We start from the raw sequence: 22,035 nt of genomic DNA on the forward strand, positions 1-22,035 counted from the left end.
CTGGACGTCGAACCATTTTCTGGATTCCCGTTAATTGCCCTTGAGAGCGTAGCCCATGGCAGGCATAAGTACGAGAAAAAGCTACATGTACGGGGGAATGAGTTAACTGCGCGGATGCCCCCAACCAAGGTCCGAGAGCGAGAAGCCGGCGTTCCAGCGAGCCGGTGCGACGCCAAACTTGCCGTCCATTATCACGCGTCGTCTCCTTGTATATGAACATCTTGGTCGGATCTCAATAAGTGTATAGTCTAGAATATGTGTCCGAGTCGCAACCCCACCCTCCACCTGCGGCCTGTGTTCCCACAACAGCCGCATCCACACCATTGTCCCTAGATCTCCCGCCTTCAATTCCCCCCGCGCACCGCGAACGCATGCTGCACCCCCATCCCCGGAGCCTGAACGGGCGTCATCAGCGCGTCGAGCCGCCACTCCGCGCGGACGCGCTGGCAGAGCGCCCTGAACGCGCCCACCCCGCCCTTCTCGAGCGCGATCCCCGTCGCGGTCTCGCACCCCACCGCGCGCCCGGGGAGCGACACGCCGTGGAGGCTCGCGAGCGTCGTGAACTCGACGCGGAAGCGGACCGGCTTCGCGTGCTCGTCCGCCGCGCGGCAGAGCAGCACGCTCCACGCCGCCGCGGCCCCCTGCCGTCCGGGTCCGCGAGCGTGACCGCGACGCCGAGGGCCTCGAGCAGCCGCATCGTCTCGGCGCGCGTCTCGGCGACGTCGCGCGTGGAGTAGAGGACGAGCGGCTGGGCGGACTTCCAGTGGAAGAGGTTCGAGAACCAGCCGCGGACTTCGCCCATGCTGCTCGGGGACCCGGTCGGCGGGGAGCCGGGGCGCGGAGAGCCGATGGAGAAGGTGGACCGCTTGGACAAGATGGGGACGCCGCTCACGTCGAGCGGGGGTGCTGCACAAGCACGTCAGGAGCAGTTCGAGAAGGGAGGATGGGACTTACGCTTGCTAGCTTCTTCTTCCCGAGGTGGGCGCCATTGGTTGCCTCCTGCAGGAACATCACGTTGCTCATCTCCTTGTTCATCGGACGGAGTGTCCGAAACCAAGCCCCCCGGTATGGACCGAGCTGTCCGACTGTGCACCATGCACACCAGATGCGCCCATGTTCTCCTTGTCGACCCGCGTCTGCTTGGGCCAGCCGCTTCCAGGCGAGTATCGATGGCGTTCCAGTGGAGAGAACGGCGCGCCAGAGACTCGTCGACAGACAAGCAGTGTTCAGGTCGTCGCACACGAGCCGGAGGCGTAATGGAATCAGGCATCGGAGAGGACCAGGGAACAAGCTGAGCGCCGGCTGCAGCGTAAGGATGGATGCGAGACTGCATTGTTGTTTCGGGACGAGGTGAGATGACCATCGGGGAACCGGTTCCGAGCTGCGGAGTGTCGACAGCCATGTGAGGAGAAACTAGACCAGGCATGGGAGACTGTGGTGCCACGGCGACGGGAGTGGGGAGTAGATGTATCCAGATGCAGGAGAGACTTGAGAAACACGAGGCGACACCGTGAGCTCTGCGCGAGATGGGCGTTGGACGACAGGAGACGTGAGGGGGGCACGTTGCATGTGAGACGGAACAGGTCGCCGAGGGAGAAGCTGAGATACAGGCCTCTGAGGAACGTCGCTGACCGTCTGAGAGCGCAGACGAGACAGATCGGGGTTCGGGACAAACTCCGGAGGGGCAGACCGTGTGATAGACGTCCGAGCGGCCTGGGAGCGAGACTTCTGCGGACGAGGACCAGCAGGGGAAGGTGGGTGAGAACGGGTCGGTCCACGGTCCATAGGGAGAGTGTGTGCGATGGCGGTCCGAGGCGGCGAAGAAGCACCAGAGATTGGCAGAGGTAGTGACGCAGGGATAGGGCGGACTGAGCGCAGATACTCCGACGCAGGATTCGAGGGCGGAGCGCGGATGGTGTCGACGGAACGGCGACCAGGCTTTGAGAGGGGTGCGGCGTACTGCTTGGTGATGATCTTCCCTTCGATGCCCAAGATCTCGTCGACACGCATGAGGGTTTCATGTTCATTCATTGTCGTCTCGCGATGTTGCTGGAGGAGGAAGTAGAAAGCCTTTGCAAGCGTGCCTCGCCCGACGGGACTGAGGAGGTCGGTTCTGATACTGTCGAGATCCGCGTGGCGGCCCCAGATGACAGCCAGAGACTCGAAGAGGTCGCGATCGATGTGCAGCGCAGACGGGAGGGGCTGTGCAAGTTCTAGGACAGGCGGAGCGGGAACATACAGGATACCGGGGTCGCGCCCTCGAGCCAAGGGTGTGCGAGGACTCGGCCATCTGAAAAACTCGCAATCAGCAAACAGCGAGGGAGGATACAATGGCAACTCACAGTGATGCGCTCAGTAACGTCAACGACGAGCATCCGAGCCAGCAGGTCCTTCGCCAGAGGTCGACGAAAGCGGGCATTTCATACTTGCCAGCCTTGACCTTGGAGAGTAATACACGGACATTCTTGTCGTCAAAGGGGAGACGGCCAGTAAGGAGCGCATACAAGATCACCCCGCAGCTCCAGATGTCCGTCGCAGTTCCGCAGTACTTGTGTCCGTTGACGATCTCCGGGCTGGCGTAGTGCGGGCTGCCGCAGCTGGTCTCGAGTTGAAGAGAGGGTGGGGCAAACGCGGCCATGCCCCAGTCGGCGATCTTGATGAGTGGAGGCTGGAGCGAGTGGATGAGGATGTTCTCCGGCTTAAGGTCGCGGTGGATGATTGAGAACACGTGTGCGTAGTTGAGGCCATAGACGATCTGCTTGAAGTAGGCGAGGGCCTCAAGCGGGGCGAGGCGGCCGCGATTGACGAGGAAGTCGAAGAGCTCGCCGCCCTCGACGTACTCGAGGATGAGATAGAGCTCCTTGTCACCTTCGTAGACGTCGTAGATACGCATGATATTCGGGTGGTTCATGAGCTTCATCATGATGATCTCACGGTCGATCCCGAGGCGTTGCTTGTCGACTTTGGCCTGTGCGGTGGAGGTCGCCGCGCTGCGCGAGGAGAGGAACGGTTGGAGGGGAAGGATCTTGACCGCGGCGAGCTGTCCGGTGCGGCGGTGACGAGCGATCTTGACGCGGCCGCTGGCGCCCTTTCCGACACACTCGCCGATGATCCAAGGGCCGACGTACTTGGCATCGTCGGGGTAGTCGAAAGCGTTGGAGCCGGCTGCGGCCTTCTCCTTCTGCCATCGAGTGCCTAGAGGTGTTGCGTACTTGACCGGGGGCGCGCGCGGAGGGCTGTCCATAGGTCCAGCCATGATGGAGGAGTGTGGGGTAGAGATGTTGTGATACAAAGCCAGAGAAGGGAGAAAAGGGATAGGCGCGAGTGTGGAGGTAGGGATGTCAGCCGTGCGGCGTCGTCGACCAGCACGACCAAGCAAGAGATGTGAGAGGCCAACCAGCCCCCGCGGCTGACTATGGCGGGATCCTGCGGGGGGACAAACACTGCACAAACAACGCATCCGAATAACCACGTGTGGCATTCCGCGACGAACTTGCACTCGGTGGCGGCGAGTAGCCTAGCTTGTACGCTGGCGTGGCGGAGGTGTGCGGTTCTTACGTCGGACCTAATCATGGCATTCGAAAATACAGACCCTCTTTAGGTAGACCAGAAAAGGTTGTGTGCTCACTAAGCAGTTATGCCTGCCAACGGAAGTGAACGATGCGAAAACAAAACGAGATGCTTAGGCGCTCGTGGCTCTGACCAGGTGCATCTGGAAGTCAGGCGCCCAGTAAGCTCCGGCATAAGGCCGTCAACATAAGCAGAAAACTACTGCCACTTGACTGCTACGCATCGGCTAAATGTTGGAGTGTCACGTCCTGGGTTGAGATCGGATGTAGCTAGATTCATGAAGAGGACTTATGTGACAGCCGCTTGTGTGATGTATCACAGCCCAGAAAGCAGCGACTCGGCGCAAATGCGAACAACCGCACGAATACATTATCAGACAGGTATCATAGTACAAAGGCAGATGCAACTTGTTTACTAAATCAACACTCATGCTGACTGCTCTTTGCCAGACTTGCGCGTCTTCTCGTCGCCCGCGACATATTGATACGCCGCCTGCCCAAGCCCAGACGCCATGCTTGCAGCACCAGTCGCCATGTCCGACGCAGTGCTATACGCCCCCTGCGCGACTCCGGTCATTCCGGAGCGCGGTTGCCCCTGCGTTGGCTTAGTCTTCGCCCATCCGTCGTCTGTCCGCGTACGCATGAGAAATAATGGCCAAAGGCGACGGCAAAGGTGAGACTGAGACTGACCGTCGTTCGAGTCCTCCGCGAGCGGGTCAATGTGGGTCGACTCGATGACGCCAGGCCGTCCCTCGCATACGCCAGCGTTCTCTGTGAAGCCCCGCGCGGCCTGCTTGTGGCCCTGGAAATTGGGGCCCGCGCCCGCGCCCATGTCGTCGGTAGTAGGGTCCGTCACCTGCGGTGAATGGTTAGTAATTTACAAGCATGGGGAAGAAAGACTGGGTGCCTGTGACGCACGAAGTTGGATGCGAGGGGATCTCCGTGGTTCGAATGAGAGGTGGGGTTCGCAACACCAGGATGGATATCGACGCCCCTGCTGGGACCAAGGCTGGTGTCGTTCAAAGACATGATAAAGAGATGGTCGTGAGTTGAGATGTGAGTACTTGAGTGGTGTGGGTGGATCGTTGACCTCACGGTGAGGATGCTTTGCGGTATATATATATATGTTGTCGACAGCAGCCGGCGAGAGTGACGTCTGTGGTGTAAAGGGAGGAGCTCTTACGCCCCGCCAAACCACGCGTTGGTGCACAGATGTCATTGATAGATGGGGGTATAATGCTCGAGTGACGTCACTCGTTCGTCTCCCCCCGAGGGTTCTCGTTAGCACGTCCGAGTCTGGACCATGTGCAATGCACGGGGTTGGTTTGGGCCGTTGTATGAAAACGGGTTTCGGTCACAGGTCGCCCCTACAGCTCGTGCAGGTACAAGACGGGCCAGAGATGAACTTGTTGAAAGGCTCGCAAGAGTAAAGGGGCCGATGATTATACGCTCTAACACTAATACTGCTCCGCAGATGAACCCGAGAGTAATGAAGAAGCCCAGTAAACGCACCGATGTACACAAAAATGGTGTTCAGACGAAATCTCGCCGCTCGGGGAAGAACCTCTCCCGCGCCTCTTGGCTCACAATGTGAACAGCAAAGCTCCCCGCATCAATCATAGCCCACCCATTGTGGCCCTTGCGTCGGTTCTTCTGAGGCAAAGAAATCGGTGGCTCTGACGCAAGGAGCTACGATGACGCTATGAGCGATGTACCCACAACACCACGAGACGTGCACTCACTGCCTTCCGCACGACCCTCGTCGTCGACTCAATCGCGCCTCGGTCTTCTGTCCCCTCCTTCACCTGCAAAAACACGGCCAACGCGTCAGGAACTAGCCTCCAGAGCCTCCGCGGCCGCCCCCACTCACCTGCGCGATAACATGCCACTCCCACAGACCGCCCAGGTGCACCTCCACACCCTCGCCCAGGTTCGTCCGCCCGCGTTTGCGCCGCCCGCGTGGGAGCGCGTCCGTCGGCGGCGGACCCACCGCAGTCGGAATGGGGGAGCGCACGAGCAGCGTGCCCGGCTCGAGGTGCGGCGAAACCTTCAGTGCGGCGTGGAGGCGCGCGATCGGGTGTCCCTCTGGAAGGTCGACGGGCAATGGCGGATGCGGCGGGCCCTGGGCGAGCGCGGAGCGGCGCATGTACGGAGAGGCGATGGGTGCCTCGTCTTCGGCGGGGTCCATGAACCAAGGAAGAGACGCAGGGCCAGCCGGGGACGATGAGGACGAAGCATTGGGGGAGGAGTGGACGGCGGAGGATGTGGACAGCTGGGCGCGACGTGTGGAGGACTGGCGCAGGTATGGACGCGTCAAGGATGCGCTTTTGACGAGGCGGCACGCCTCTTTACGTAGAGTAGCAGAGAGCATGACGGCCAGGAAGAAGCCGTTACAGAAGAACGAATGTGATCGCAGAAACTCCCAACTGGCAGAGAGCGCGTCAAAGCGGTAGTTGAAGGCACTTTCAACTTATGTAAAAGCATTTCTAAATGGACTTGAAGCAAGACTAGCTGACGATAAATATCACGTAATTAAGTCGCTAAAAAGGGTAAGCCAAGCTAGTACTATGCTGCGGCCCGTGTAAAGAAATTGCTCGGAATCACGGGCAAAGGCAGGTCTTCCCTACCTTGCCTCATCCTCTGGACTGCGGTCCACGTCCCTTCTACCTCCCCCTCCTCCTCCTGCACGACATGGCTGGCCTCCGCATGAGCGTCGTGGTCAGCATGACTGCCTTCCTCCTCGGTGAGTGCGCGTCCCTCCCCGGCGCTTCCCCCGACCACGCGCACGAGAACAGCTCACTGACCGCCTCCACCTCTGGACGCGTGTTCCCACTGTTCTCACCACTCACGGCATCATGTGCGAACCACAAATACCCCCGCGATCCCATAGGCGTCCTGTTCACACATTGGATCGCGGATTCGCTCACGCTCTGGAAGTCGCCTGAACGGCAAACGGACAGCAGACTGTGGACCGCGGCGACATACTACACCGTGCTCATGCACGGCCCACCTGAGCTCGCATACCTCTACGCCGCGGCGACGATCTGTGGTGGCGCTACGCTCTTCTGGAGTCTGCGCGACGGACGCGCGGGCAACCTGATGTTCGACGGCGGGAGCATCTGTGAGTTCCCTCTCGTCATCCCAGCTGTCTTGCCTGCTGAATGTTTGAGGACTGTGCAGTCCTCTACTCGACCGCTATCGCGATGTACATCTACTCTGTCATCCCCAGTGCGTATTTTGCGTCATCTCTGTATTACCACCGCATTGCCTTCTCCATCTCCCTTCCCTTCCAGCTCCCACTCACCCATGATTCCGCCCCCGTCAGACCTCACCACGAACTTCGCGACGCTCCCACTCCCCTTCAACGCCCCCACACCCCCGTCAGCGCTCCCTCCGTTCCCCGCGACACTCCGGGAGCCGACCCTCGAGCTCGCGTCCTCGCACCTCGTCTGCAGCGTCGCCCTCACCGGCGTGCTCGTCCTCCAGGCCGGGCGCTGGTGGGCGGAGCAGGGCGATGTCGATGAGGACGATGACGAGCCTACCGTGGATGAGCCGGAGCGCGTCGAGCCGGAGAGGGCCAAGGTGGCATGATCCACGATGTGGTGCACATAGGCACCCGCACGCGTACTAGCTGCGCTGCGCGACAGCAGCCGGCCGGCCCCCCAACAGTGCACACACGCGCGCACCCGTGGAGAGAGTGAGGGGGGCCCCGCAAAAGTATCCTGAGATCTGTATGTAGGACACACGGCGGCGCCGCGAGGTTGGTTTACGGACGGCGCTCGGTCGCACTTTGTATTGGTTTATTGCCCCGGCACGCACTCGCTCCCGCTGTTTCCACTCGGTGTACATCCATCCACGTAGTACTCGTCGATCCTTGCTATCTGACTCCCCGCCGCTTCTTGGCAATCTATATCCGTGTTCGACATCTAAGCACAGTAGTACCGCAAGCGCTCATATGTTCAGACCCCAGCCAAACTGCCCAAAGTCGAATCGAACCGAGCCGCGGTGAAACGCGCCGAAGCACCTTCAGCCTGTCAAGGTCGGTTGTGACACTTACGATGTCGACGACCGTGTGCCTGTCCCGGGCCCTCGACGTCGGATGTGGACGCTGCGGCTCGGAGCTCCACGGCCCTCCCAGGCCTCGATCAGTCACACACGCACGGCGCCAGCTGCGACGGGCAGGCGATCCGGTCACTGATTCGTGAAGCTTCGAACAGACCCCGCGGCAGCTTCCTTCCTGCCGAGGCTACTCACCGCCGGCGGCAACACTGGCGCTCAATAATAAGCGCTCAATGCCGCGGACGACGCCGTCCGTGGGCACCGGGCGTGCCGCGCGAGTGCCATGGGTGCTGTGCCAGTCGGTGTTCATCTGCTCCGCCAGACCGGATGCACTGCAGAGTGGCCTCAAAGAAGTACTCGGGAAGCGACGGGCAGTCGCACGCGCGCGGAGGGTGAGGGAGAGGAAAATCGCATTGCGTTGTACAGCGACCGTCCGTGTTTGCCTCCGTACATATACAACACAGAAGTTAAGTTAGAAGAAGACAGAAGACGTACGCACGGGTGGCAAGGCAAGTCTATAGGGCGGTCGGGCGGAGCGGCGCGGCGCCCCCCACCGTGCGCGTGTGAGGAGCATCGAGACTAGGTCTGGATGGGAGCGGGGCATAGAGGTGTGCAAGAGGGCAGGGATGGGTTGAGCGGGCACCGTGGGCGACCGCGGGCATATGGGCATATGGTTTGGGGCATGGGGATGCACGCTTCGCGGCAGTCGGGAGTAGGTAGACAGTCAAGAAAGGGCACGACAAGACAAGACAAGACAGGACGTGTGCGAGAACAGAGCGAGGACGCGGAACCAACAACTAATCGAGAGTAGCATTGTAATCATGACACATTCGACGCGAATTTACTTCTTCGCCGCCTACCAAGGCCGGTCAGTCACATCGCCGTCATTCGACGCAACAATGCAGCGTACCTTTGTACGAGAGGACGTCTTAGTCCCCGTCGCCTTGGCCGCAGGCTTCTTTGCAGGCGCCTTTCCGGTGACAGACTGAAGACTGACGTCAGACATGTGTTTCGCACCATTCGCGTGCGTGCCTACCTTCTTCGCCGAATCGCGCTTGCTTGCAGCGGCAGTCTTCTTGGGAGCAGGCGCAGCCTTCTTTGCAGGAGCCTTCTTGGGAGCGGTCGTGCTCGCCTTCTTTGCAGGAGCGGCCTTTGGCTTCGCCGCTGCAGCTTTGGGCTTAGCTACAGCCGCCTTTGTAGCCGCCTTAGGCACAGGCTTCTTGATTCCAGCCGACGCCTTCGTGGCCGTACTCTTCTTGGCGACGGCGGTCTTCTTCGTCGTGGTCTTAGCGGTGGCGGTTTTCGCCACAGGCTTCTTTGCAGCAGCCTTGGGCTTCGCAGCGGCCTTGGAGTCAGGCTTGTTCTGTCAACCCAGTTACCACCGACGGACACAGCCACGGGGAGGCCCGTGCGCACGCACCTCCTTGGTCGCAGAGTCGCCCGCAGGACGCACGGACTTGGGCGGGAGCTTGACACGACCGGCGAAACCTGTGAACGTGCAGCGCGAGGGCGGGGTGAGGCGCGCGGCGTCATGTAAAGGGGGCGCGAGAGACAACCCTTAGGAAGGACGAAAATGCTCTTGGAGGCGCCGGTCTGCAACGCCTTGCTGAGTTGCGTGTTCTGCGCGGCCCCAATCTCGAGTTTGTACTTGTCTTCGACGAACCTGAGGCGGGCGGAAGTCAGCGGGAGCGCGCGAGGGCGGGGGAGGCGGCGCGGGGGCTCACTTCTTGATCATAGGACGTGAGACGCCCTGCCGAGCATCCTCAGGGTGCTCGAGGATGCATTCCTAGACAACGAAACATCAGACTTTCTCATACAATGACGTTCGGCATCGGAAAAGGCATCCAATGGGTGCTGAAGACAGTTGCAGACAGGCGCGAGCACGGGACAAGGCGGGAGCGCAAGTGGGGCGGCGGCGGGGCGGGAACAGGCAATGCCCTACACCCTACCCCTTTTGGTCGTTGCAGCCAACGCCGCGCGCAGTGCAGCAAACAACAGCAAGACACTGGGGGTGTCGACGCAGAAAGGCTCAGGGAACCGCCTGTACGAACCTTGATCATGTCGATCCAGGGGGGGTGGGAGGGAGCGGCCCGCGGGGCACCCTTCCTGGCGGTCGCCGATTTGGATGTGCTGGTCTTCTTCGCCGCAGACATTGCTTGTTAATGCGCTAGATAGTAATGGGAGAGATAGTTGATGCTTGAGGGAGGGCCTTAAGGGCAGCGGAGGAGTGTGGCAATGCACGTGCGGGAGGGGGGCGGGAGATGGTGGTGGTACGGGAGGAAGAGAGGATGTTCAGACTCCGAGGCGCGTCCAACCATTCAACAAACTGTAATCCTGTGTCACGTGAGACTCTATCTCAGGAACGCGCCATTCTGCGTTCGCCATCTGCTCCGCTGCGTCCCGTACGCTTCCAAAGTGAAGCTGGAGGTTCTGGCGCGTCCATGGTATGTTTTCCGGGACGCGACGAAGGGGTGCTTGTCAGGGATGTCTAGTTTCGGGATTGCTGCGGTTATCGAGGAGGTACAGGCCTAAGTTGTGGACGGAATTTTCCCCTGTATGTACGCATACGTGTAGTGAAGTGTTTTCTGTGCGAATATGTGTGAATTTATGCCGCGCGGGGGAGTGCAGAGCTATGGGAGGAGGAAAAGCACGGCCTCCCCGCACGGACTCGATCCACAGGAATTTCCATATTGGGACGCGTCGCGCGCCGGATCTCGCGCACGATCTCGCTCCATCAACCCGTGCTTGTGACCCGTCGTGACGGCGCGCATTCTCTGCGTGCCGCCGGTGCGCGTCTCCGTGCGTTGTTTCCGCTTTGCGCCGCACACTTCCGTCCCCGCCAGAGGATCCGCTCCCGTGCCCCCTCGTCCGCCCCCTCTTTTGTCTGTCTGTGAAGCGTCGGCATGAGCAGCTCGAAAGCCCTCCTTGCATCTGCGCGCTCGGCTTACCGGTCGGCACTGCGCGCGTCCGCCACGACCTTCGCAGGGGACCACGTTGTCCGCACTGGTGAGCGTGTCGTGTGCGTGGCCCGCGGCCGCGGTGCTCACCCCACGTTGTTGCAGCGTTTCGATTAAAAATTCGCAACGAGATGCTGCCGTACGAAACGACGACGGTCGACGAAGCGCAGTTCGCGGAGAAGGTCGCGCTGGTGCGGGACGTCGCGGACGTGCTCCGGAAGAACGTCGTCCAGGCGCGCCGCCTGGATGGGGCGCAGACGGAGGAAGGGCAGGAAAAGTGGGGTGCGTCGCGCTTTCGCCCTGGTGTTCGAGCCCGCGGAACGTGCGACGTTGGCTCATTCGTGGCGGACAGCGCTCAACATCACAGAGCACACGGAGCTTGGGTCGAATGATACAATCAAGCAACCCAAGACGATGGCAAAGGGCCCAGTGAAGTGAGCCTCCCTGTTTGTTGATGGTTCTCTTGGTTTGACGAATCTGAGCAAGGTGCTGCCAATCATGACCAGTGCTGACGATTCGACACCGCCTACCCCGAGTGCGAATGCGTCACCACGACCTCTGTACTACTCTCAGCTCAAGAAGGCCTCGAAGCAGCGTGTCATTCCGGAGCTAAAAGAGGCGGACTTGGAGGAATCTTTCGTACGAGGTGCTCGGTCATTCGCGCTTGTACTGTATACTCTGTTAATGCATATGATCCCCCCTGAAACAGGAAGCGGCCCTGGAGGTCAATCTGTCAACAAGACTGAGAATAATGTGCAATTGCTGCACAAACCCACGGGCCTTCGAGTGTCATGTCAACAAACTCGTTCATTGCTGGAGAACCGGAAGATTGGAAGGAAGATATTGCTGAACAAGGTTCGTTCCCCCTTTGTCCGCCCTCGCGCATTCGCATGTAAGCTCATTCAGACAGCTGGATGCATTGTATAACCCAGGAATATCCAAGACGGACTTGCAACAAGCAAAACAGGCTGAACAGGAAAGGAGGAGGCGAAAGAAGGCTAAGGCCAAAGCGAAGCGAAACGAAGGCAAGAAAGGCAAGAAAGGGCAGCATCACGGGTCAGAAGCGGACGACGACGACGATTGATACGCTCGATTTCGTTGCAGACTCCAGCATCTGTATATGTGGACGTCTATGCCTCTGGTATTATATCACACACATAATTAAGACTACTGTCAATGGCATGGCTTTTGGTCGCATTAGAAAGTCGATCGCATACAAACGTCTGAATGTAGTCGACGCGCGTCGTCGATCAAGCTGCAAGCTCGGTCTGTTCCGGTCTCGAGCGCGTCCGCCACACGCAGGCAGCACCGCAGTGCGCACTCCCGTCCAGCTTCACCCCAATCGCATCCCCTACTCACATCCGCCCACCCCGCCCTTCATACCCCGACGCTCACTACGCAGTCACACGCTTCGTCCACCATGGCTTCCGGCGGGCTCCATTCGCTCGCCACGATCATCAAGAGGTCCGTCGTACAGGTTGTGCATCTCCAGGGTGCATGTTAATGACTGTCTACCCCATCCCACAGGCTCGAAGCAACGACATCCCGGCTCGAAGACCTCGCGTCCCTTGCGACGTCCTACCTCCCACCGTCGGCGCAGGCCGCTGCTGCCGCCGCCGCCGCGTCTCCGTCGTCCGCCAATGCCGAACCGACGCCCGTCCCGCCGCCTGCCGCGCCCGCGACAGCCTCAGCGACGCCGCAGAGCATCGTCGCCTTCGACGAGCGGGTCATCGGTGGCAAGCTGAAGCCGTTCCTCGTGCTCACGAAGGAGTTCGCCCCGCCGCTCGTCAACGAACAGGTGCGTGATTGGTGCCACCGGCTATCGATGGGACGCGCGGCTCACGTCCGCGCGCAGGTGCGCCTGTACGAGGCCGAGCTGATGGAAATGCGGAACATGGTGGTCCTCTTCGAGGCGTGCACGAAGCCGGACGCGGCACTGCTGGCCCAGATCTTGACGCCGCTCGACAAGGCGTCGACGCCGTCGCTCGGGTGTGGATGCGTTCCGCGAGAGAGATTGGGCGGACCATCTGAAGATGATCACTGCTGCTGCGCCAAGTGCGGGATGGGTCACCCAGGTAAGTACGGTTTACCGTCACGTCCGCGGAGATGACCGTAACGGTCAACTGGCTCGCATAGACGAAGGACGCGTACAAGGTAGTCCAAGACGCGAAGGAGCAGACGCAGTATTACGGGAACCCGATCATCATGAAATTGAAAGAGAAGTGAGTGCCGCTCATGCCCCATCTCTCGCGATCCTCAACCTTTACTGTTAGGACCCAAAGCACCCGCAATGGGTTCGTATGTTCTTCCACCTGTTGGACGAGCTGCGCAGTTGGGTACAGGACTTCTTCCCCTCTGGTCCAACATGGAACGCCAAAGTAAGCGTGACGTAGTATCGAATAGGACAAAATTAACTGGATGAGGAAGGGTGTCTCAGTTGACCAGTTCAAAGCGTCTCGGGCGCATCGAGCGCAGCACCAGCTGGTGGTGCTCCTCCTCCGCCTCCTCCGCCTCCCGGACCTCCGCCTCCGCCCCCGCCTCCTGCAGCGGCCCCTGCTCCCGCTGCGTCTGGGGAGCCGTTTCCGATGTTTTCAACCAGATCAACAAGGGTGCAGATATCACGAAGGGCTTGCGAAAAGTCGATAAGAGCGAAATGACTCACAAGAACCCGGCTCTGAGAGCAGGAAGCACTGTTCCTGCCTCCACGCCCTCTTCCTCTGGTGAGAGCGGTTCATTCTGTGATTTGTTGATACTTCGTCACTCACGTCGGTGGAAGCGCCCAAGCGTCCTGTGAAGCCCACCAAACCACAGGCCTTGTCGAGCAAGAAGCCTCCAAGTTCGCGCTGGAGGGTAACAAGTGGATCATCGTAAGTTGACAGTCCTTAACGGCCAATTATTGTAACATTCACTATCTGTAGGAGAACCAAGAGAACGTAGTCCCGTTGGAGGTGGCGAATGCCGACTGAGCCATATCGTCAACATCTACGGATGCAAAGACTCCACTATTGTTATCAAGGGCAAGGTCAACGCCGTGAATCTCGGTGAGTTCGTCGTGTGTCGTGGTTCAGTGTGCAATAGCCAAACGCCTTTACCAGTGAACTGCAAGGAGACTAGCGTCCTGGTGGAGTCCGTTATTTCGTCGGTGTCTGTCACGGGCTGCCCAGGCTTTGGGCTGCAGATCACTGGCAAGGCTCCGACGATTCAGCTGGACTCGACGGACACGGGCACGATCTACTTGTCGCCCGAGTGTCTGGACGTCGAAATCACGACGGCAAAGTGCAGCGCAATCAACATCAACGTCCCGGTCAAGGGGAGGAAGCGGGAATCTTCGACGAACACCCTGTGCCGGAGATGTTCCGCACGACGATTGTTGATGGGAAGCTGGTGACGACCGCCGTGGAGCATGCAGGCTGAAGCGGTGATTAATGCCTCTGCCGTATATCTTGCTCAGTTTTCGCGTGTCGCTGGGATGGATATTCTAGGATAATTAGCGATGTTGTGGCGGATGTGCGCTGGAAAGAATCGATGCTCTTTTGTGTATTCTGCGATGCCTACCGGGGGACGATCGGGGGGACACATGGGCGGGTGGCGTTGCGGATCCATTTGGAGAGTAGTGATGTAGATTAAGCGGTTGTGCTTAGGTTGTGCAGACATGAACACCGCCGCGCCTGTTACATAACCCTGCCGGCCACAGAATCAGCGGCAAGCCGCGCTCAGGTCCTCGGTCCAGAGGCTGTCTCGATGCCTCGCTTCGCCCCTTCTTGCTCCCTACCCTCTCTCAGCTCGTCTCACCCACCCCGCCCTGCGACGCCCGCCACGCGCATACACTCGATCTCTGGATGGACAACCCAGGATGGCATGCATTCCAGCGCGCGAAGGTACGTCCTCCCCGCCCACCTTTTCGCCTACCGCGCCCCCCGCCCCTGCCCAAGTCCACACGGTAGCTCACCATGACCGCCTCCGTCCCTTCCGCGGCGCGTCCATCTTACAGGATGAAAACCGCTGGAGCACCCCCGTCCGCGGCCCCGATGGTCGGTTCCAGCCAGTCGAGGAGGTCGGGCCCATGGCGGAGCCCTTCGTCGGCGGCTTCCTTCCTCCTCCCTCGCCAGCACCCTCGCTCGGCTTCGGACATGCGCCTCCACCCCTCCCACCGAAGGACCAGAACTGGGCGCGCACCGACGCGCGCATCCCGAGCAGCGCGAGCTGGTCAGAGCGGTCGCGCTCCGAGTCCACCTACTCCTCCTTCGCGAGTATGTCCGCCGTCGAGCGGTCCAAGCACCTCCGCGTCGCCCGCATGTCGCCCTTCCTCCAGTACATGGCCGGGCCTCTCCTCCGCTATGACACGACCGACCACACAGGCGTGTGGCGCGGCGCGGCGCTCATTGTCAGTGAGTCCGATCCCGACTTCCCTTCGGACCGAGCTCTCGTCCGGTGCATGGCGGAGCAAGCAGCTGATGGGCGGTGCGCTCGCAGCTGCGGACGCAGGCTCGGTGTACGAGCCCCTCCCCGCCCTCACATACACTTGGGACCCGGACGAACGGCCCGCAGCGGTGTCGCAGTCGGGGCTGTCGCGCGCCATCTCGACGCGCAAGCACGGGCAGTCGTTCGACCTCGGACCCCATCCCGCCGACCCGCTCTCAAACGTCGCGCCGCAATCGCCGACCGGGGAGAACGGCGTCCACACGAACGGATATTCTTCAACGCTGGAGCTCCGTGAGGTAGAAGGGAAGGAGCTGTACGTGCATTACGGAAACGGAGGGTGTGTGTCTTCGCTCTCCATGCCAAGACCTCGTTTCTCATGATGCGCGCTCTCGCTCAGAACGTTCACCTTCTGGCGGTTTATGATTGAGATACCACTTGCTTCGCATGAGATGAAGATCAACTATACCATCAATCACGGCCTCGACCTCCAGTTTTTCGTGCCTGGCCGCAACCAAAACATGCGCTGGGCGGCGTACTCAGTGAGCCTTGTCCTTCCGCTCTACTCGCGATCTCCGTCCTGAGACCGCTACGTTGCCAGTGTAACGGTTTCAGCTCCGGTGTCAACCCAGACGACTTCCGTGGACCCGGCTTTAAAAGCGGCTACGACCCAGTGTGGGTCGACCTGCTCGCGCACCACGCTGAGAAGCCGTTTCACGCGCTGGTAGGTGGCGGAGACCAGCTGTATTGCGACAGTATCGTGCGTGAGCCGGAATTGCAGGAATGGGTGAACCAGGCGAAGCCTGAGGCGCGTCAGAGCTACGTCCTCACCGAGGAGATTAGCTTGGCCGTCGACCGGTTCTTCTTCAATCACTACTGCCAGGCGTTCCGAAGCGGCGCGTTCGCGCGCGCGAACAGTACAATGTGCGTAATCCGACTTATCACTGGTCCCTGGGTGTTCGAACTCTGACGCGTTCCGTTTACGTAGACCGATGTTGAACATGCTCGGTATGGTGTCGCTGCAAATATAAGGTTTTTATGCTGACCAAAATGGATCACCTCCAGACGATCATGGTAAGCACCGTCTCGTGAACCTCTTCTGTATTGTTCTGATATGACGGCACAGATTTGGTGAGCCTTAAATGCGTTTCCGCGTGCCGACCCCACTTCCGCTAACTTGAGCTCCAACCGAAGATCGATGGATTCGGAAGTTGTTAGTGAAATCTGCGACATCACGGTCGATTATGCGTGACTAATATCATCCATGTGTCCTAGATCCGGACGACTGGATGTTATCACCCATCTTCAACTAGTAAGCATAGTGATTTACCTCAATTTCCCTTCTACTAACGTGACCTCCTCAGTATCGGCTCAAGAGGCTACTTCTTTTTCCTCTTGTTTCAGTGCTTTATTAACGGTCGGTTCCGTTCTTATCGAGCGATAATCACGACCAAAACCCGCGTTATTTACAGTCGATATCGACGGGAAAGATGACCGCAACCATCCATTCAAATCCCTGATCATAGGGCACACTGGGCCATATATCCCATACCCGTCACATTCTTTCTTGAGTTACCTCGGTCCCCATGTACAAATACTCCTTCTCGACTGCAGGTCTGCCAAAGTTGTTTTTTGTTTCGTTATATGCTGACCTATTGCAGAGCGGAACGAAAGAAAGATCAGGTCTGCAGCCAAGCCGAATACAGAGCGGTGTTCGCGCGGCTGCAAGAACTTTCTCGGACAGTAGAGCATCTTATAGTGCAGACTGGTACGCACATCATCAGGAGCTTCTGCACCGAATCTGATCATTCTCCTGATAGGTATCCCTGTGGCTTATCCCCGGATGGTCTTCCTGGAGACAGCGCTCGAGTCCAAGTTCAACCCTCTAGTAACCCTCGGTCGGAGCGGCTCATTAGGCCTCAGCGGATTCGTCAACAAGTTCAACGCGGACGCCGAACTTCTCGACGACCTCGTACGTACATTGACCTTTGGATCTGTCTTGTGTTCGTGCTCTGATGCTGTGTTGTGCCCCAGAACGACCATTGGACCGCCAAGTCGCATAAAGTGAGTATATGAATACCCCCATCGCCCTGCAAGCACTGATGTGGAGCCCGCGCTCGCAGAAAGAGCGCAACTGGTTCATCCTCGAGCTGCAGAAGTACGCGCTCGCCGCGCACACACGTATCAGCATCGTGTCGGGCGACGTGCACTGTGCGGCAGTCGGTGTGCTCAAGACGAACTCGAGGGGGAAGAATCGGCCGGAGGTCGAGCCTGCGATGGACTACCGCTACATGATCAATGTCGTGACGAGTACGTGCACGCAGAACAGGGGGCTGGTTGCGCTGTTGCGCTGGTCACTGACGCAACGTTCCATGTGTAGGTGCTATCGTGAATACACCGCCTCCGAACGGTGTGATCTCGATGGTATCGACGTTGGCCACCAAGCAACACAAGACTCTGCATTACGCTGAAACTGACGAAGCTATGGTATGGTCCTCTCTGCTTAATGTCACGAAGACATACTGAACGTCCGCATAGATCCCGATCTTTGAGCGAGATACCAATGGCACAGCTCCTAAGAGCAAGTACATTATGGGTCGCCGCAACTGGTGCAGTATCAACTGGGACCCTTCGACGGGTGACCTGATCTGGGACATTCGTGTCGAAGTTATGAAGGGTTATGGAGAGACCACTGGGTGTGTGCATCGCGCAATCCTATGTGGTACGTTGTGTGCTAATCACGTCTTCTACAGCTATGCCGTACGCGCTCCACCACCTCGATGGCAGTCGTAAATTCCCTGAAACCGCGAAACCTCTCGCTCGCATTTATCCTTATGTTCCAGTCTCCTAATCATTGCTACGCGGATATCCCATCTTTGTCGTGAACTCTGATCACTGCTCTCACACTTTTCTGTCTCAGCGTCCAATTCCAGCCCAAGCGCTACGCTCCTGCTGATAATACCCCCCACTGTATCTACTATTACGATCATGTAAAGTGTAATACGCAAACAGCAGTCTACGCTCTGTCGCCTACAGCTACATATCCTATTCTGAGCCGTGTCGAAAAGTATCCATCACATACCCTATGAATCAACCACCCGAAGCTGCGAGTGAGGTACTGGTACTACGGCCGCCGCGACGCGTACGAGTAATCCACCGCCTCCTCGATGGCATCCATCTCGACGTCTCCGAACTCAACGTCCCCGTCCGTGTCGGCGCCGTTCAGGGCCCCGTCCTCGTAGTCGGTGTTGTACGCGCTCTGGTCGTGTTCCTGTTCGATGCCGGCGTCCTGCTCGTTCTCGTCCGCGTACCCGGCGAGCCCCGCGATCTGCGCGTCCAGACTGAGGCTCGACGCCGCCGTCGGCGCGGGAGACGCCACGCGCTCGCTGCCCTCCCGTGTCGCCGGGGTCGCCCCGCGCACGACCACCGGGGCGACCACACTGGCGTTCGACGCGGCGTGCCCCGCACGGGGGAACGTGCCGAGCGCGGGGGACGCGGATGCCACCTTTGCGCGCTTCGGCGCGGAGGCGGCGGCGGCGGGCGGGGGCACGGAGCCGGCGTCGTGCAGCTTCGAGGACGGGTGCTTGCCGCGGGAGGCTTTGGAGCCGGCGGGCGGCTTGCGTTTCGGCTGGCGCGGCTCCGACTTTTCCTTCTCCTTCTCCTGCCTGCGCTCCTCGGCGTCCGCGCGCATTAGCTGGGAGTACGGCTGCGACGTGGGGTGAGGAGCTGGGGGACGAGGTGAAGGACGGACTAGGCACGCACCGGGTGGGTTTCGATGGCCTCCGCCTCCTCCTGGTCGTCCAGCTCCCACTGCTCCTGCATGAACTCCTCGTACCGCTCGCACATCGGGCGCCAGGTCCGCTCGCTGTCCGGCGCAGGCTTGATGTCTGCGCCTGGGTTCGCGACGACCGCGTCGATGTCCGGAGGGGGCGGAAACGCGAAGTCGGGTCCGGGGTTGATGCTCACCTGCGCGCCGTTGAAGAGGGAGATGAACGGGTAGTAGCCGAGCGTGCCGTCGTCGAACGGGTTCTCCTTGTGCTCACGGATGCCCTCCTTGTTCGCCCGCTTCTTGTGCGCGGACTTGTTCGGCGGCGTCCGCAGCGGGCGGTAGTCGTACAGGTCCTGGAACGCGATCCCCTGGCACTCCCCGTTCACGAAGAAGGCGATGTACGACTCCGACCCGAGCGTGGGCAGCGGGCGCATGGGCGTCGTCTCGAGCCCCGCGCCACCCTTGCCGCGGCCATTAGAGGGGACGTTCTTGACGGTCGCGCTCTTCTTCGTGCCCGACGGCACGCTCTTGGTGTCCGTCCCCTTCGCGCGGTCGTTCGCGTCCATGAGCGCGACCATCTCCTTCGACTGCGGGTACTCGAGGCTCTCGAAGTACTCCTGGCCCTTGAACTCGATCGCGATCCGCTCCCGCTTCACGTGCGCGGGGTCGTACGGGTCGCGCCGGTCCCCGCGGCGGCGCGGGGGCAGGCAGATCGCGAGCCCGACGACGTCCCCGCTCCCGAACGGGCGGCCGTACGGGCGCGGGCGCGAGAGCGTGACCTTCTCGCCCGTGCGGTCGCGCACGGCGTAGCTGTAGCCGTCGTAGCCCGCGGGGGCGTTGAGGGGCGCCTCGCGGCGCGCCCAGCCGAGGCGGAGGTGCGCGCCCTCGTTGCGGTGCGGGCCGAGCGGGCGCGCGCCGGCCCCGGACGCGACGGCGACCTCGAGGAACCAGCGGCCCTCGCGCACGGGGGCGTTGCAGCGCGCGGAGCGGAAGCCCTTCTCGCCCTGGAGGCGGAGCCCGTCCTGGGTGACGCGCACGAACGGGCTCCGGTCCTCCCAGGAGACGCGGAGGCGCGCGGGCTCGGACTCGATGGTGCGGAAGGGGAGGGCGTGGTCGAGGGAGCCGATGCCGGCGGGGGTGTAGCGGAAGCCGAGGCGGTTGAAGCAGAGGGGCTCGGTGGTGAAGTACTCGGACGAGGGCGCGGCGGGCACGAAGCCAGGATGGCGGGAGATGGTGAGCCGGGGGCGGGAGGAGAGGTCGTGGCGGGCGCTGAGGACGAGGTTTTCGGGCGCGGGGGTCGCGCCGGGGTCGGAGGGAGCGGGGGAGGCGGCGGCGGTGTTTGCGACGGCAGCGTGCTTGCGCTTGCGGGAGGGTTGGCCGTGCGTGGCTGGTGCTGGGGTGGCCGTGGGGGGAAGGGAGAGTTCACCGATCTCCATCTCGCACCTGTTCGCCCGACCTTTTCAGAGCTGGACGCTCACTTTCGTGTTTGCAGCGGTGTTCTTCAGAATGTGTTCTGACCGAGGGGGGAACAAACCGAGCACTGAGTGGTGGAATAGACAGATGGGGCGGGCGTGACGGCTTGGAATGTCAGTTCTAATGGACAGCCGCGAGATCTAGTGCTCAGACGATTGAAGTACGTCCGACGAGACGACGAGGGGATGGGAGGAGGAGGAGACGAGGAAGCGGGCGGAGTACGTCGACGCCGCTCAGGCTCAGCCACTGCACAAGAGGACTTCAGGCGCCCGACTCGCGTGCGGTCCGGTAACTGCCCGATCGCACGCCTCCTGCCACTGATCCACCACTACCTCGCACAACAACACCCACTGCCCCATCTCATCTCTTGCCATGACTGCGCTACGGTGAGCTTCGATCTTTCGAATGTGTATATGCTGGCGTTTGACCTCTTTATGCCTCCTTAGACGGATTCAGAAGGTGCCATTTCTGTTGTTGCTTCCGTTGCTGGGTGCTCATTCGTGCGTAGGAACTGAGGGACCTCAACAACAACCCCATAGAGGTGAGTTGCATGTATCTAAACACGCAAACCGTGGTCAAACTGGGTCCAAGGGTATGACTGTGGAGCCGACGGAGGACAACCTCTTTGAATGGAAATGCATAATCAAGGCAGCCGTGCGTGGTCTTCGCTTGCTGGATGCATATCAACCAACTCTGTGTGTGCATCAGTCAGATAGTCCATATTCTGGCGGAAAGTTCAAGTTCACCCTTACTCTCCCCGAGACCTTCCCGTTCAAGGCTCCCTCGGTGCGTTCTCCACACGTGCAAAGACCCCGCAGAGGCCGCCTGACGCGTACATGGTCTCCCTCGTGGCCACCTATGTTTTAGGTGACATTTGCGACCAAGGTCTACCACCCTGGGATCAATGATGAGGGCCATATCTGTGTTCCCGTTCTCCGTGATCAGGCATGTCATGTCTCGCGCGTCCTTCTGTCGCCAAGACTTCCCCTCGGACTGAACTTGTTGCTGTAGTGGAAACCCACGGTGTCTCTTTTGTCAGGTGAGGTATATGCCGCGTTGGTATCTGAGATCTGCTTCCTAACATGGCTACAATCTGTCAGTACTGACCATCATTCAAGACAAGCTCAACAACCCCAGCCCCGATGACCCCTTTGAGCCTGATATTGCGGCTGTAAGTCCTTTAGATCATTTCGCACATACCATGTGAACATGTCCCCCCGCAGCTCATGAAGAACGACGAGGCTAAATTCCTTGCGACTGCGAAGGAATGGACCAGGAAGTGAGTCATAGAGCCCGTCTGAGTTCAAGCTGATGCCCATATACACACCCCAGGTATGCGACATAGACATCAGTGTCGGCCGCATTGTGCGGTACAAGTGCATGTAGCTTTATATCCGATTGTATCACCACCTTGGCATACCAGAACTCGCCGCATATATCATTGCCTGGAGATGGCCATCTCAGGATCCCCGCACTTGTAGCACATCCGTTCTAACGGCTGTTGTGCGGTAGGTTGTATTGGACACCTTGCTGTGTGTCACGGTCCATTTGCGGTAGCACAGTCAGTGTTCATCAACCGCAGCATTCCAAATGTGCCGCATTCCATCTGAGTATCAACATTTCTTCTTGATCACTGATTCCGGTTTCGAGCGTGGGCAAGAGTAACTAACTAACACGAGAACAACTGATCAAGTGTCAGAAACGATGCCGGAGCCATGTGGTGGTGATATGTATCGAGGCGTACGTTGGCTTGGCATTGAGGGTACCTTTGAAAACCGAAGACGTATAT

At 59.8% G+C, this 22,035-nt stretch overlaps 10 protein-coding genes across 10 annotated transcripts; 5 read left to right on the forward strand and 5 right to left on the reverse strand.

Annotated features, from left to right (window-relative positions):
* Nucleotides 1-409: 409 nt before the first annotated feature.
* Nucleotides 410-3,256, reverse strand: BXZ73DRAFT_79342 (Pkinase-domain-containing protein; the record flags this gene model as incomplete). Its single annotated transcript, XM_048023069.1, has 6 exons — nucleotides 410-906; nucleotides 955-999; nucleotides 1,103-1,204; nucleotides 1,243-1,381; nucleotides 1,633-2,290; nucleotides 2,343-3,256. 6 exons carry the CDS (start codon nucleotides 3,254-3,256, stop codon nucleotides 410-412), a joined length of 2,355 nt encoding a protein of 784 aa, XP_047875478.1.
* A 740-nt stretch (nucleotides 3,257-3,996) lies between these two features.
* Nucleotides 3,997-4,598, reverse strand: BXZ73DRAFT_103676 (uncharacterized protein; the record flags this gene model as incomplete). Its single annotated transcript, XM_048015652.1, has 3 exons — nucleotides 3,997-4,196; nucleotides 4,260-4,425; nucleotides 4,488-4,598. 3 exons carry the CDS (start codon nucleotides 4,596-4,598, stop codon nucleotides 3,997-3,999), a joined length of 477 nt encoding a protein of 158 aa, XP_047875479.1.
* Nucleotides 4,599-5,102: 504 nt separating this feature from the next.
* Nucleotides 5,103-5,940, reverse strand: BXZ73DRAFT_91355 (uncharacterized protein; the record flags this gene model as incomplete). Its single annotated transcript, XM_048025944.1, has 3 exons — nucleotides 5,103-5,258; nucleotides 5,312-5,374; nucleotides 5,440-5,940. 3 exons carry the CDS (start codon nucleotides 5,938-5,940, stop codon nucleotides 5,103-5,105), a joined length of 720 nt encoding a protein of 239 aa, XP_047875480.1.
* A 320-nt stretch (nucleotides 5,941-6,260) lies between these two features.
* Nucleotides 6,261-7,160, forward strand: BXZ73DRAFT_50662 (Shr3 amino acid permease chaperone; the record flags this gene model as incomplete). Its single annotated transcript, XM_048020479.1, has 4 exons — nucleotides 6,261-6,312; nucleotides 6,460-6,690; nucleotides 6,750-6,797; nucleotides 6,895-7,160. 4 exons carry the CDS (start codon nucleotides 6,261-6,263, stop codon nucleotides 7,158-7,160), a joined length of 597 nt encoding a protein of 198 aa, XP_047875481.1.
* A 1,309-nt stretch (nucleotides 7,161-8,469) lies between these two features.
* BXZ73DRAFT_103679 (uncharacterized protein) lies at nucleotides 8,470-9,781 on the reverse strand (the record flags this gene model as incomplete). Its single annotated transcript, XM_048015653.1, has 7 exons — nucleotides 8,470-8,484; nucleotides 8,539-8,613; nucleotides 8,665-8,991; nucleotides 9,049-9,116; nucleotides 9,185-9,291; nucleotides 9,353-9,414; nucleotides 9,680-9,781. The coding sequence occupies 7 exons, from the start codon at nucleotides 9,779-9,781 to the stop codon at nucleotides 8,470-8,472; spliced, it is 756 nt and encodes a 251-aa protein (XP_047875482.1).
* Nucleotides 9,782-10,531: 750 nt separating this feature from the next.
* On the forward strand, nucleotides 10,532-11,594 carry BXZ73DRAFT_177 (RF-1 domain-containing protein; the record flags this gene model as incomplete). The annotated part of the gene is made up of 6 exons (XM_048017552.1): nucleotides 10,532-10,634; nucleotides 10,691-10,867; nucleotides 10,938-11,014; nucleotides 11,072-11,231; nucleotides 11,295-11,440; nucleotides 11,496-11,594. Coding segments are annotated over 6 exons (762 nt in total), but the record flags the coding sequence as incomplete, so codon positions are not given.
* A 411-nt stretch (nucleotides 11,595-12,005) lies between these two features.
* On the forward strand, nucleotides 12,006-13,999 carry BXZ73DRAFT_91358 (cyclase-associated protein; the record flags this gene model as incomplete). Its single annotated transcript, XM_048025945.1, has 13 exons — nucleotides 12,006-12,049; nucleotides 12,113-12,383; nucleotides 12,441-12,574; nucleotides 12,597-12,660; nucleotides 12,722-12,807; nucleotides 12,918-12,963; nucleotides 13,013-13,038; nucleotides 13,133-13,314; nucleotides 13,362-13,435; nucleotides 13,504-13,526; nucleotides 13,553-13,626; nucleotides 13,681-13,889; nucleotides 13,937-13,999. The coding sequence occupies 13 exons, from the start codon at nucleotides 12,006-12,008 to the stop codon at nucleotides 13,997-13,999; spliced, it is 1,296 nt and encodes a 431-aa protein (XP_047875484.1).
* A 425-nt stretch (nucleotides 14,000-14,424) lies between these two features.
* Nucleotides 14,425-17,797, forward strand: BXZ73DRAFT_50764 (uncharacterized protein; the record flags this gene model as incomplete). The annotated part of the gene is made up of 17 exons (XM_048020499.1): nucleotides 14,425-14,463; nucleotides 14,577-14,973; nucleotides 15,059-15,344; nucleotides 15,405-15,546; nucleotides 15,606-15,928; nucleotides 15,993-16,017; nucleotides 16,187-16,217; nucleotides 16,280-16,316; nucleotides 16,369-16,421; nucleotides 16,477-16,618; nucleotides 16,666-16,772; nucleotides 16,825-16,976; nucleotides 17,039-17,068; nucleotides 17,128-17,314; nucleotides 17,385-17,491; nucleotides 17,543-17,700; nucleotides 17,758-17,797. 17 exons carry the CDS (start codon nucleotides 14,425-14,427, stop codon nucleotides 17,795-17,797), a joined length of 2,256 nt encoding a protein of 751 aa, XP_047875485.1.
* Nucleotides 17,798-18,128: 331 nt separating this feature from the next.
* On the reverse strand, nucleotides 18,129-20,209 carry BXZ73DRAFT_79349 (uncharacterized protein; the record flags this gene model as incomplete). Its single annotated transcript, XM_048023070.1, has 2 exons — nucleotides 18,129-18,710; nucleotides 18,767-20,209. The coding sequence occupies 2 exons, from the start codon at nucleotides 20,207-20,209 to the stop codon at nucleotides 18,129-18,131; spliced, it is 2,025 nt and encodes a 674-aa protein (XP_047875486.1).
* Nucleotides 20,210-20,618: 409 nt separating this feature from the next.
* BXZ73DRAFT_91360 (ubiquitin-conjugating enzyme) lies at nucleotides 20,619-21,529 on the forward strand (the record flags this gene model as incomplete). Its single annotated transcript, XM_048025946.1, has 8 exons — nucleotides 20,619-20,632; nucleotides 20,763-20,787; nucleotides 20,838-20,900; nucleotides 20,955-21,032; nucleotides 21,114-21,191; nucleotides 21,258-21,285; nucleotides 21,347-21,417; nucleotides 21,470-21,529. 8 exons carry the CDS (start codon nucleotides 20,619-20,621, stop codon nucleotides 21,527-21,529), a joined length of 417 nt encoding a protein of 138 aa, XP_047875487.1.
* Nucleotides 21,530-22,035: the final 506 nt, after the last annotated feature.

The sequence above is a fragment of the Epithele typhae genome (genome assembly GCF_022376455.1).
Source record: "Epithele typhae strain CBS 203.58 chromosome Unknown BXZ73scaffold_43, whole genome shotgun sequence".
In the NCBI taxonomy this organism is placed as follows: Eukaryota; Fungi; Basidiomycota; class Agaricomycetes; order Polyporales; family Epitheliaceae; genus Epithele; species Epithele typhae.